The 13413-nt window shown below is 43.6% G+C and overlaps 1 protein-coding gene across 2 annotated transcripts; it reads right to left on the reverse strand.

The window, feature by feature from the left end:
• Positions 1 to 1138: 1138 nt before the first annotated feature.
• LOC137346064 (zinc-binding protein A33-like) lies at positions 1139 to 12977 on the reverse strand. 2 transcript variants are annotated; one of them, XM_068009347.1, is made up of 6 exons: positions 12454 to 12977; positions 12274 to 12369; positions 11952 to 12185; positions 7340 to 7362; positions 7124 to 7239; positions 1139 to 2423 (listed from the first exon to the last, which is right to left on the reverse strand). In XM_068009347.1, exons 1-6 carry the CDS (start codon positions 12865 to 12867, stop codon positions 1858 to 1860), a joined length of 1449 nt encoding a protein of 482 aa, XP_067865448.1. In that variant the 5' UTR covers positions 12868 to 12977; the 3' UTR covers positions 1139 to 1857. The 2 variants fall into 2 exon arrangements, with proteins under 2 accessions (XP_067865448.1, XP_067865449.1); XM_068009348.1 differs by lacking the exon at positions 12274 to 12369.
• Positions 12978 to 13413: the final 436 nt, after the last annotated feature.

The following is a 13413-nucleotide window of genomic DNA, read 5'->3' on the forward strand; positions in this document are numbered from 1 at the left end:
AATTCCAGGACCGACAGCAAGTCTACACTGCCTGTAACGCCTCAGTTTGGTCAGCCTGGAGCGCCAGTCCACACCCCTGGAGAAAATTGAAAATCCAGCCCATATTTGGTACACTCATTAGATGTAATCTTTAAAATTGGATATCACCTAAATAAAAGCAAAATACTGCAGGTGCTGGAAACCTGAAACAAAAACACAAAGTGCTGGAAATACTCAACAGGTCTGGCAGCATCTGTGGAGAGAGGAACCGATTTGACAATTTGAGGTAGATATGACTTCTTCAGACTTTTACTGCCTACTAAAGACCAATTTCACACCCACCCATAGCCCTTTAATATCTACTGGTTTACATTCATTTTTCTCTTCTCCAGCACGTGTGCTCCCAACTAAGGAGAGAACATTTAACATGTAGGAAAAAATAGAGCAAAGTGAAAATCAAATTCAGCAATTTTCATGTGAAATATTTCTGTTAATATTGTTGTAAAATCATCTACACGTTTAAATCTCAAACCTTAGTTCAAGGGGAAATTCAGATGAACAAGTTCGAACAAAATACTGCAGCTGGTGATAATCGGAAACAAAAATAGAAAATGTTGGAAGCAGTACAGGTCTGATAACTTTTCTGTTTCCCTTCCAACAAATACTAACACTTGGGGGTAGACAAAAAACATGAGGGAGTCGGAGGTGTTAATACAGCTGGAAAAGCGGAAGGGAGCGTCAGACTTCTGCAGCTCAAACACCAAAGTTACTGTGATGAACGGGTGAAAGAGTGACGGGGATGAAACTCACACACCGGAACAATCCATGGGCCCCCAACATCTCCATAGTCTTTTGGTAGTCTACGAAACTTAAACAACACCTGCCTCTCCTGTGACCTCTTCACCAAGAAGGCAGAGAGGAAATGTTGTGGGAACATCCCGGCCTCCAAGATTCATCCTGACTCGGATATGGGCCACTGATCTTCCATTGTCACTGGATCATGGACTTTCCCACCTGACCTCACCACAAATACACCAGCTGATAAAGGAGAAGTCTCACAACCACCATCTTCTCAGGGTCACGGGGGATGTGCAATGAATGGGACCTTAACAACAAGGGCCACGTCCTACAAATAAAAATACTGGTGGGGAGGCGTCATTTTGTTTAATTATAGGTTGGTACACATTGAGGCTAATGTCCATGTAAAGCTCAAATGCTATGAGATTTAACTAATTAAGACAATTTACACATATAGCATTTTAAAATAAGGAAGTGAATGCACTTCTTGAGCCTCCCTGTTGACTGATATGATGTCTCCTGTTGTCCCACTTCTCTTGTGTTTTATTTATTTTTTAATTTTATTTTGAGATACAGCACTCAAACAGTCCCTTCGGCCTACCGAGTCTGTGCCAACCAACAACCACCCATTTATACTAATCCTACAGTAATCCCATATTCCCTACCACCTACCTACACTAGGGGCAATTTATAATGGCCAATTTACCTATCACCTGCAAGTCTTTGGCGGTGGGAGGAAACCGGAGCACCCGGCGAAAACCCACGCGGTCACAGGGAGAACTTGCAAACTCCGCACAGGCAGTACCCATAACTGAACCCGGGTCCCTGGAGTTGTGAGGCTGCGGTGCTAACCACTGCGCCACTGTGCCACCCAGTTATGTTTATATGTAAATCATCTAACCATCTCATTATTATAAATATAAATCATGTTTACATTTCACGGAAGTATTTTTGCTTCATTTTATATTTTTAAAAATACAAAATAAAAACAATTAAATCAATTTCTGTAAGGCTGAAAACGCAGTGAACAGAAAATAATTGACATTCTGCAGCTTCTGCTCCAGGACCGTCTAAGTTATATTAAGACACAATATTAAGAGAGCTGTCATTAACCCGACAGATTTTCATAAGTCCTGCATTCTTCCCACCATCATTCAAACAGGGACAGAAGTAAGGGTAGAGTTTTTCAGTGAAAGTGTCAGTGTAAGTGTGGAGATGGGACAAGTTGTCTGCATTGTAAAATGACACCTGTCCACCCTCATAGTCCAGGTACACCCCGATCTTTCTGGGGTTCACGCTCAGGCTCAGGTAGGTAGGAGGTGTGGTGAAAGCCTTGTATTCATTTCCACTGCGCAGGCTCAATCTCCAGTACCCATCCTCAGGCATTCGTTTGATTCTCCCTTTCCTGTTGCAGGACTTTTTAGCCACTCCCAGATCCCACTCAGTCTTGTTCCCCACTTCCACCTCCCAGTAGTGCCTGCCTGATGTGAATCCCTCCGATCCTAGGACACAGGCACAGCGATCAAACCTCTGTGGGGTGTCTTCAAGCAGTTGCCGCTGGTCCCCCATTTTCACACTGGACAAGTCCTCAGACATGATCAGCCAGGGATTTGCTGTTTTTGGATTCAGAGTCAAAGAGGCTGGCACTGAGGGGGGAAATAAAATTAACAATGAGCCAATCAGTTTATCCACTGTCATCAATTGAAACTTCAATGACAGTTCCTGAAGTCAGCTCCCTTCTGAGATACACCTCAGACTCTGCCACTGGGACCTTTCACAGAAATAGGAGTAGACCATTGAGCCCTTTGAACTGATCTGTACTCGGTTAGATCATGGCCAACCTGTACCGACTCCACTTACTCACCATTTTGCTCCATTTCGATTGATACCCTGACTGAACAAAAAAAAAAATCTCTCACTCTGTCTTGAAAATTCCATTGAACCCAGCATCTACAGCTTTGTGGGCAGGGAAAGAGAGAATTCCAGATTTCCCATGCTCTTTGTAGGAATGTAGGAACAGGTAGACCATTTAGCCCATCAAGCCTGTTCCACTATTAAAAGAGATCATGGCTGATCAGTGACCTAACTTCATATACCTGCCTCTGCCTGCATATCCCTTCTTATCTTTAGTTCATAGAAATCGATCAATTTTAGATTTAAAGTTAACAATTGATCTCACATCAATTGCAGTTTTGGGAAGAGAGTTCCAATCTTCTACCGCCCAGTGTATGTAGAAGCGCACTCCTGAAAATCTGGCTCTAATATTCAAACTGTGGCCCCTAGTCCAAGACTCCCTGACTAATGGGAATTGTTTCTCTCTATCTACCCTATCTGTTGCCCATAATATCTTGAAAACTTGAATCAACCTTTTAAATTCCAAGGAATACAACCCTAGTTTGTGTAATCATTCCTTGTAATGTAACCATTGGAGACCAGGTATCATAGTGATAAATCTATACTGCACTCACTCCAAGGCCAATATATCAATCATTCCAAAGGTGTGGTGCCCAGAACTGCTCACAGTAACTCTAGGTGTGGTCTAACCAGGGCTTTGTACAACTGAAATGTGACTTCTAACCCCTGGTATTCTAGTCCTCGAGATTGTTATGCAGACCCCCCACCCCCACCCCCACCCACCTGCCAAGAAAGAGGCATATTAATTTTGTCATATGAACATTGATTTTAAACTGTTGCTGGAGTGAAGAAAGGGCCTGTTAAAACATGGCTGGCAAATCATTTGCATACTAACAGACAGTGCTTGGAGAGACAAAGGACTATTCCCTGGTCCATTTAACCCACAATGGACTGTGATCAGCAGACACTGAAGGTAAGGAAGCTCACATTCCAGGATGACTGCTAAGATGGCAGAATCCACAAACAGAAGTGGTCAAACCAGCAGCTCACAGGACTAACCTGCTGGGCAACCTGGTATTTTTTGAACTAGCCACAGAACAGTTTGAATTCAGAAGGCAATTTGAAACTGAAGCTGAAACAAGCAAGTCTCTCGCCTGGCTGTCTCTCTCTCTCGCTTTCTCCCAAGCCACCGGACCCAGGGAAGACACGTAAACCTCAAGAGAGAAAAGGCTCCAACATCAGAACGAGTTGAAGCGTGAACTGGGCTCCAACAAATTGCAAGACTTACCAAAGACTCCACATTGAACTTTAAAAGGACTGTAACTATAAGATATTGCCTCAAACATTTCCCCTTTATTCCTTCTACTTTTTCTGTATCTGCGTGTGTGTTTATCGCGTATGCACGATAGCGTGGTCGCGTCGCATATTTGTAGTCGTTAACAGAATTAGAATTTAAGATTAATAAACTTCTACATTTCTTGTTTAAATCTAAGAAAACCTGTCCAGTTGATTCATTTGAAATCACAATTAGAGAGCAGTGAGCAAGGACTCACTAAGGGGGAGCTAAAACACGATGTGTTTTTTAAAATTAAACCCTGTTACAGTTAAACCAGGTAAAGGCTGAGAGGGAATCCCTAGACCCCTCTCACCTGGTCGTAACAAGATATAAAGGCCAGCATTTCAATAGCCTTTTTGCACCTGTACACTATCCTTTCAGTAACTCAGATGGAAGAGGAGTTTTTTTTTTTGTTATCCATTGTGATCTGCACTCATTTATAAATTAAAGTACTCTGAAATGCGCATACACATTTTCAAATGGACTGTTGTGAAGATTAGTAGCAGGTCAGAAGATTAGGAATATTTTAGAAACCAGCAAGGGATAGCTAAAAAATATAAAGAGGGTGAAATTAGATTGAGAATAAACTAGCAAGGAAAAAAAACAGAGTTTCTACAAATATATAAAAAGGAAGAGAGTAGCTAAAGTCCCTTATAGGATGAGACTGGGGAATTAATAATGGGAAACAAGGAAAAGGCAGAGAATTTGAACAAGTATTTTGTATCTGTCTTCATGGAAGAAGAGACAAAAAGCATCCCAAGAATAATAGAAAATCAAGGGCAAAAGGGAGAGAGGAACTTAAAACAATTACTATCACTAGAGAAGAAGTACTAGGAAAACTAATGGGAATAAATGCTGACAAGACCCTTGGATCTGATGACCTGAATCCAAGGGTCTTAAAATAAGCAGTTCCAGAGATAGTGGATGCATTGGTTGTAATCTTCCAAAATTCCCTAGATTCTGGAAAGTTCCCAGAAGATTGGAAAACTGCAAATGTAACACCTGTATTGAAGAAAGGAGGGAGACAGAAAGCAGGAAACTATAGGCTTGTTAGTCTAACATCTGTCATAGCGAAAATGCTGGAATCCATTATTAAGGAATTAGTAGCAGCACATTTAGGAAATCATCATACAATTAGAGTCAACATGGTTTTATGAAAGGGAAGTCATGTTTAACAAATTTATTGGAGTTCTTTGAGGATGTAACAAGCAGAGTGGATAAAAGGGGAACCAGTAGATGCAGTGCATTTGGATTTCCAAAAGGCATCCGATAAGTTGCCACATAAAAGGTTACTGCACAAGATAATTGGTATTGGGGGCAATATATTAGCACGGATAGAGGATTGGCTAACTAACAGGAAACAGAGAACTGGGATAAATGGATCATTTTCAGGTTGCCAATGTAACTAGTGGGGTGCCACAGGGATCAGTGCTGGGGCCTCAACTATTTACAATCTATATTAACGACTTGGATGAAGGGACCGGGTGTATTGCAGCCAAATTTGCTGATGATACAAAGATAGGTAGGAAAGCAAGTTGTGATGAGGATATAAAGTGTCTGCAAAGAGATATAGATAGATTATGAGAGTGGGCAAAAATTTTGCTGATGAAGTACAATGTGGGAAAATGTGAGGTTGTCCACTTTGGTGGAAAGAATAGGAGAGCAGAATATTATTTAAATGGAGAGAGACTGCAGAGTGCTGTGGTGCAGAGGGATCTGGGTTTCCTTGTACATGAATCACAAAATGTTAGCATGCAGGTACAGCAAGCAATTAGGAAGGCAAATGGAATATTGGGTTTTATTGCAAGGGAAATGGACTGTCAAAGTAGGGAAGTCTTTCTACAACTGTACAGGGTGTAGATGAGACCACACTTAGTGTACTGGGTACAGTTTTGGTCTCCTTATTTAAGGAGGGATAAACTGGCATTGGAGGCAGTTCAGAGACGGTTCATTGGGTTGATTCCTGGGATGAAGAGGTTGCCTCATGAGGAAAGGTTGAGCCTATACTCATTGGAGGAATGAGAGGTGATCTTATTGAAACGTACAAGACTCTGGGGGGGGACTTGACAGGGTAGATGCCGAGTGGGAGAAATCTAGAATTAGGGGGTTTAGTTTCAGAATAAAGCAGTTGCCCATTTAAGATCGAGATTGAGGAGATATTTCTTCTCTCTGAAAGTTGTTAATCTTTGGAATTCTCTTCCCCAGAGACCAGTGGAGGCTGGGTCATTGAATATATTCAAGGCTCAGATAAGATTTTTGAACAATACGGGAGTCCTGGGTTATGGGGAACAGACAGGAAAGTGGAGTCGGGGCAACAATCAGACCAGCCATGATAATACTGAAGGGGTCACATGGCTACTCCTGCTCCTATTATATTGTTTGCAGTGAGATCTTGGCATTTTGGTGGACAGGTCACTGAAAATCAGCAGAAATGTACCCATATTACATTTGGGATGCATAAATATAAACTAAATCGTAAGAGGGAATTTTAAAGTGCTTTGCCTTGGTGAGGCTACATCTGGAATATTTCATCCTATTTCAAAAACTGCTGATGTCAGAATTGAAGGGAATGGTGTACGAGAATTGATTACCCTGGGATGACTACCTGTTGCCTGTCCTCCCACAAAAGAAAAGGCTGACTTCAGGAGGTTGATTTTTAAACTTGTCTGGGTGCGAAACTGCTGTCGTGGCTGGTCATTTTAAATTTCAATTCAATGGAAGTGAAAGATCAGGCAGTTTTAACTGGTGGCAGGATCTGCAACATATTGAAAATCCAGCCCAGTGACACCACATGCACACTTAAAACAGTGTGGGATAGATTGTACACCCAGACGGCAGGCTAAATACCTACATTTTAATTGGACTAACGTTACACGTGCATTAAGATGTATCTGATTGACGGTAATTTGGTGACTTTACATTCCCCAATTGTTCAGCAGGCAGGTAATGAATGGCTGTGAGTTGACAGCCCATTCTACACCCTCCACTCCCAAATTTTCCTTTCTATTACCCTGAAGGGTATATAACAAGCAGCTGATCCATTCATGCCCATTTTTCACACCCATTCAAGTTGAATTTTACCCACTGAGTTTTCCCATGTTTATAAATACTCACTATTCTATTGACTAGGATTGAGAAAATATAAAATGTCTTTACCAGGGCTGATACTGTCCATCATTTCTCTCCATGCTATATATTGTAAGGGACCTCTGAACATCCCCAGAGGGAGCTCCATGTCTACCAGTGCCAAAGAATTACGTTTTTCACTCATCCTGTAAGTGAAATTTTGATCATTGGAAAAATATTTTTGGTCTTTGTTTTAACGTCCAACACGTGTTTTCTTTGTTTCAAAAGAAGGAATTAATAACATACCTCCTGTTCCATACTCTCTCCTCCTGCAATGAACAGAAATGCATTTATCAGTCAGTTTAGGACAGATTCAAACCAGAAAGAACATCCCAGAATCTCACCGATTTGAAACAATTCACCAGTTAGCAGCAAAAGTGAAAGGTTACAGAATGCCTATCTTTTGGCCGAGTGTTTGCATCAGAACACATTTTGTTTTCATGTTATTCATGTTTTTATGTACACAAAAAACAGGACAAGTCCAACCCAGCCAATTATTGCCCCATCAGTCTACTCTGAATCATCAGTAAAGTGATGGAAGGTGTTATCAACAGTGCCATCAAGCGGCACTTGCTTAGCCTGCTCAGTGATGCTCAGTTTGGGTTCCGCCAGGGCCACTCAGCTCCTGACCTCATTACAGCCTTGGTTCAAACATGGACAAAAGAGCTGAACTCAAGAGGTGAGGTGAGAGTGACTGCCCTTGACATCAAGGCAGCATTTGACTGGGTATGGCATCAAGGAGCCCCAGCAAAACTGGAATCAATGGGAATCAGGGGGAACACTCTCTGCTGGTTGGAGTCATACCTAGCGCAAAGGAAGATGGTTGTAATTGTTGGAGGTCAATCATCTGAGCTCCAGGACATCACTGCAGGAGTTCCTCAGGGTAGTGTCCTCGGCCCAACCATCTTCAGCTGCTTCATCAATGACCTTCCTTCAATCATAAGGTCAGAAGTGGGGATGTTCGCTGATGATTGCACAATGTTCAGCACCATTCGTGACTCCTCAGATACTGAAGCAGTCCGTGTAGAAATGCAGCAAGACCTGGACAATATCCAGGCTTGGGCTGATAAGTGGCAAGTAACATTCGCGCCACACAAGTGCCGGGAAATGACCATCTCCAACAAGAGAATCTAACCATCTCCCCTTGACATTCAATGACATTACCATCGCTGAATCCACCACTATCAACATCCTAAGGGTTACCATTGACCAGAAACTGAACTGGAGTAGCCATATAAATACCGTGGCAACAAGAGCAGGTCAGAGGCTGGGAATCCTGTGGCGAGTAACTCATCTCCTGACTCCCCAAAGCCTGCCCACCATCTACAAGGCACAAGTCAGGAGTGTGATGGAATACTCTTCACTTGCCTGGATGGGTGCAGCTCCAACAACACTCAAGAAGCTCGACACCATCCAGGACAAAGCAGCCCGCTTGATTGGCACCCCATCTACAAACATTCACTCCCTCCACCACCAACGCACAAGAGGAAAACCAAGCAGTGAGTACCATCTATAAGATGCAATGCACCAAGGCTCCTGAGACAGCACATTCCAAACCCGTGACCTCTACCAACTAGAAGGACACGGACAGCAAATGCATGGGAACATCACCACCTGCAAGTTCCCCTCCAAGCCACACACCATCCTGATTTTGAACTATATCGCCATTCCTTCACTGTCACTGGGTCAAAATCCTGGAACTCCCGAACAGCACTGTGGGTGTACCTAACCCACATGGACTGCAGCGGTTCAAGAAGGCAGCTCACCACCACCTTCTCAAGGGCAATTAATAAATGCTAGCCTGGCCAGTGACGCCCACAGCCCTCAAACAAATTTTTAAAAAATCTACATTACTTTGCAGAAAATTTACAGAACAGTACAGTTTAGGTTTTAAAATCAAAACAGAAAATGCCAGTAGTAATCGGCAGGTCTGGCAACAGCATCAGTGGAGAGAGAAACAGCCAATGCTTCAGAGAAATGCCCTTTCGCCAGCTACATGTTTTATCTCCTTGATTTTCCTCTTAGTAACTGACACTGGGATGCTGTTCACTCGCAGGGGTGACCTTCCAGGTATGAACCAGACTATTTTTGCTCAACTTGAGAACCCATTGCCACATTTAAGAATCTCCAGATCAAGTTACTGAGTAGTCCACACTGGCAAAGTTTATTTTTGGTGGGTACACACCTTGGCTGTCGTGGAAAGTGAACGAGAGCAAATTGTTACCCTGATATTACAATCTGCCTGATCCTTTTCCATTGACTTCCAGGAAGGAGAATTCTTCAGACAGCTGAATTGTACATCGGGGTTTTAACCGATATTAGCGACTGCTGTCATGGAAGACGCAAAAAAGCAAACCATCAGATTTTCCTGTCTTGGCAGCTGAGACTGTTAAATCAGCTTTTTTTTTTCATTCGTTCATGGGATGTGGGCGTCACTGTCAAGGCCAGCATTTATTACCCATCCCAAATTGCCCTTGAGAAGGTGGTGGTGAGCTGCCTTCTTGAACCGCTGCAGTCCATGTGGGGTAGGTACACCCACAGTGCTGTTAGGAAGGGAGTTCCAGGATTTTGACATAGTGACAGTGAAGGAACGGCGATATAGTTCCAAGTCAGGATGGTGTGTGACTTGGAAGGGAACTTGCAGGTGGTGGTGTTCCCATGCATTTGTTGCCCTTGTCCTTCTAGTTGGTAGAGGTCGCGGGTTTGGAAGGTGCTGTCCAAGGAGCCTTGGTGCATTGCTGCAGTGCATCTTGTAGATGGTACACACTGCTGCCACTGTGCGTTGGTGGTGGAGGGAGTGAATGTTTGTGAATGGGGTGCCAATCAAGCGGGCTTCTTTGTCCTGGGTGGTGTCGAGCTTCTTGAGTGTTGTTGGAACTGCACCCATCCAGGCAAGTGGAGGGTATTCCATCACACTCCTGACTTACACCTCACAATGCAACAAATACAGGAAAACATATGTAATGAGGGTGGAGAGTGCAGGGCACACTGGCAAGGAAACCCATCCAATTTCACCCAGAGGGCAAATGAGTCATAGGCCTCGCCTACTCGACATCCCTGTACTCCTTGTGCCCAGACAATGCAATAGATCAGGAAAATCTGCCTCAAAAGATGTTCTCAGCAAAGTCTAGATCTGTGATACCCCAGTGCCTCCCAGATAGAACATGAGTCAACAGTTAGGATCAACATCCCTCGTCTCTTCAAAATCCCCCTTTGAGCTGAGAGAAAAATACAGGGTCATTTATTACACTATCCCACTTTTCAAAAATGAGGGCACATAACCTCAGCTGAATTCAGAGAGTACACAACATTATCTGAAATCATTTCCCCGACTGCCTGAACACCTACTCTGAACTGATACAACAAAACCACCTCATTGATGACTGCCTTGAAGATGGTGGACCAGCTTTCCTCAAGAGAAAATAGTTTCCTGAATCTCCCATTGACTCTGAATCTTTAGATTTTGGAACTTTAGAATCTGGACGGTAAATATTAGCTACCTAGTCGGCTTCAGAGGGCATCACAGAGGAACTGGATGTTGACTGTGCGACCATACCCCCCCACCCCACCCCCAGTGATATTTTCAACAGGGCTAGTTACCCCAAACGATACACAGGGCAGAGTTTACTGGCCCCTCACGGTGCTTTGACTAAATGGGGTGGGGCTTGAAAATGATGACTTATTAGCAGAATCACAGAATTGTTACAGCGCAGGAGGAGGCCATTCAGCCCATCGTGTCTGTGCTGGCTCTCGAAGTGAACAACTCCCTCTGTTCCATTCCCCTGCCTTCTCCCTGTAACCCTGCACATTCTTCCTTTTCAGATTACAGTCTAATTCCCTTTTCAATGCTTCAATTGAACCTGCCTCCACCACACTCTCAGGCAGATCATTCCAGACCTTAACCACTCGCGGTGTGAAAAAGATTTTCCTCATGTCACTTTCACTTCTCTTACCAAATACTTTAAATCTGTGCCCTCTCGTTCTCCATCCTTTCATGAGTGGGAACAGTTTCTCTCTATCTACTCTGTCCAGACCCATCATGATTTTGAATATTTCTATCAAATCACATCTACCTTCTCTTCTCCAGGGAAAACAGTCCTAACTTTTCCAATCAATCTTCATAATTGAAATTCCTCATCCCTGGAACCATTCTCATTAATCTTTTCTGTACCTCTCCAATGCCCTCACGTCTTTCCTAAAGTGCATTGCCCAGAGCTGGACACAATACTCCAGCTGAGGCTGAACTAGTGTCTTATACAAGTTCAACATAACTTCCTTGCTCTTGTATTCTATGCCCCTATTAATTCTTTTTCTTTTCTTTCTTTTGGGCCTCCTTATCTCGAGAGACAATGGATACGCGCCTGGAGGTGGTCAGTGGTTTGTGAAGCAGCGCCTGGAGTGGCTATAAAGGCCAATTCTGGAGTGACAGGCTCTTCCACAGGTGCTGCAGAGAAATTTGTTTGTTGGGGCTGTTGCACAGTTGGCTCTCCCCTTGCGCCTCCCCTTACGCCTATTAATAAAGCCCAGGATACTGTATACTTTATTAACCGCTCTCTCAACCTGTCCTGCCACCTTCAATGACTTATGCACATATACACCCAGGTTCCTCTGCTCCTGCACCCCCTTTAGAATTGTTTCCTTTATTCTATATTGTCTCTCCATGTTCTTCCTACCAGAATGAATCACTTCACATTTCTCCACATTGAACTTCATCTGCCACCTGTCTGCCCATTCCACCAACTTGTCTATGTCCTTTTGAAGTTCGACACTATCCTCCTCACAGTTCACAATACTTAGTCATTAATTTGAATAAAGGTAAATTTATACCATTACATTAAAGTTAAATATCTTCATCTACCTGGAGAAAGGTTAACATGTCTTGTTGATCCAGATGTTTTCGAAATTCGACCAGCACTCGCTCAATGGAATCCAGGACGTCCTGAATCCCTCCCAAGTTTTCCTGCATGTTTTGTAAAATCCTCTCCTCTTCTTCCCGGAGATCTCTGCTTAAACGTTGCTCCTTTTCATTCAGAATCCGGTGCATTTTAGCAAACTCGTGTCTGATGTGGATGTGCAGATTTCGTGCCTGTTCCTGCAGAGTGAGATGATAAAGATCATCACTAATGTAGCGAGCTCCAAACAACAAGACAAATAAAATCAGCACTGGGAGGAGACTTTACCCGAACTCGGGAAATCTTCTGTTTCTGATGAAACTTCGCCTTGAGAACACTGCCCTTTCTTTTAGCAGCCGAATCCAAACAGATTCTCAGTTTCTCCTGGAGTGAAAGCAGAGGTTTGACAAAGGAAAGAGTTTACCATTTCAGAATAAGTGGGGAATAATGATCTGGTAACATTCCTACCTTGTAAATCTCAGCAGCCTCGGTGACAGGAATGAAGTGGTGGTATTTGTGTTCCTTGCCGTCTCTGCAGATACCACAGATCAGTTTCCCGTCAGTTTCACAGAAGAGTTTCAGTTCCTCTTGGTGCAGATTACAGAAAGGTTTACCCGCCTCCTCCTTCCTCCCATTCCTCTGGCGGCTCCGGCCTTTTGCAGCCAGTCTGGAGAGAGCCCGGTTAGACTTCAGCTTCACCTCTGGGAAAACCTCCAGGCATTCGGGGCAAAAGTTAGACTCCTGGCTTTCCCAACAGCCGACAATACAGCAGCGACAGTAATTGTGGCCACACTCCAGGGTAACCGGGTCCTCGAATAATTCCAGGCAAACTGCACAGATTAATTCCTCTTCCCAACTCTCACTCTGAGGCCAGGAATCCATCTCCACTCCGGCTGCTTCCTGATAATGACCTGAATTCAGAAACTTTCAGAGGGAACTGCGAGCCCCGGGCTGGTCAGACCTGCTTAACTGTAACTTCCCTCATTTTTCAAGGTTGTGTCAATGAGGAAACGCCCTCTCCCTCCAGAACAGGTGGACAAACAAAGGGAGGAGGTGAAGAGGCGGAGACCAGGTACCCGGCAGTAACCAGCCTGTAACTTGATCCAGTCGGAGGCAGACCGAGCACAGCAAGAAAACCTGCTTCATCACAGAACCAAATCAGTCCAATTTTTTTTTATTTCCAAAATATACTTTATTCATAAAAATCTGTGAAAATTACATTACCAGTTTCAAACAGCACCAAGTCAAAAAATACAAACAGTGCAAAGGAGGTCCGTTTCCAGCAATACAATCATTAGTTGCCTCACAACCCTTCCATTTCACATTTGTCGTGCCAGAAACATTTTTACATTATACAGGAGACAGAAATTTTCCCGATACAGTTCGAGGGGTTTCCCATCGATCCAGCCCCTCAGTTCAGCTTGGTGG

This window comes from Heterodontus francisci, chromosome 29 (assembly GCF_036365525.1).
Source record: "Heterodontus francisci isolate sHetFra1 chromosome 29, sHetFra1.hap1, whole genome shotgun sequence".
In the NCBI taxonomy this organism is placed as follows: Eukaryota; Metazoa; Chordata; class Chondrichthyes; order Heterodontiformes; family Heterodontidae; genus Heterodontus; species Heterodontus francisci.

Coding starts and splice junctions, on each gene's coding strand:
- LOC137346064 (XM_068009347.1), bottom strand. CDS start 12,867: ATGGATTCCTGGCCTCAGAGTGAGAGTTGGGAAGAGGAATTAATCTGT. Junction 12,370..12,453: donor AGGCTGCTGAGATTTACAAG/GTAGGAATGTTA, acceptor CTTTCACTCCAG/GAGAAACTGAGAATCTGTTT. Junction 2,424..7,123: donor GATGGACAGTATCAGCCCTG/GTAAAGACATTT, acceptor TTCCCCCCTCAG/TGCCAGCCTCTTTGACTCTG.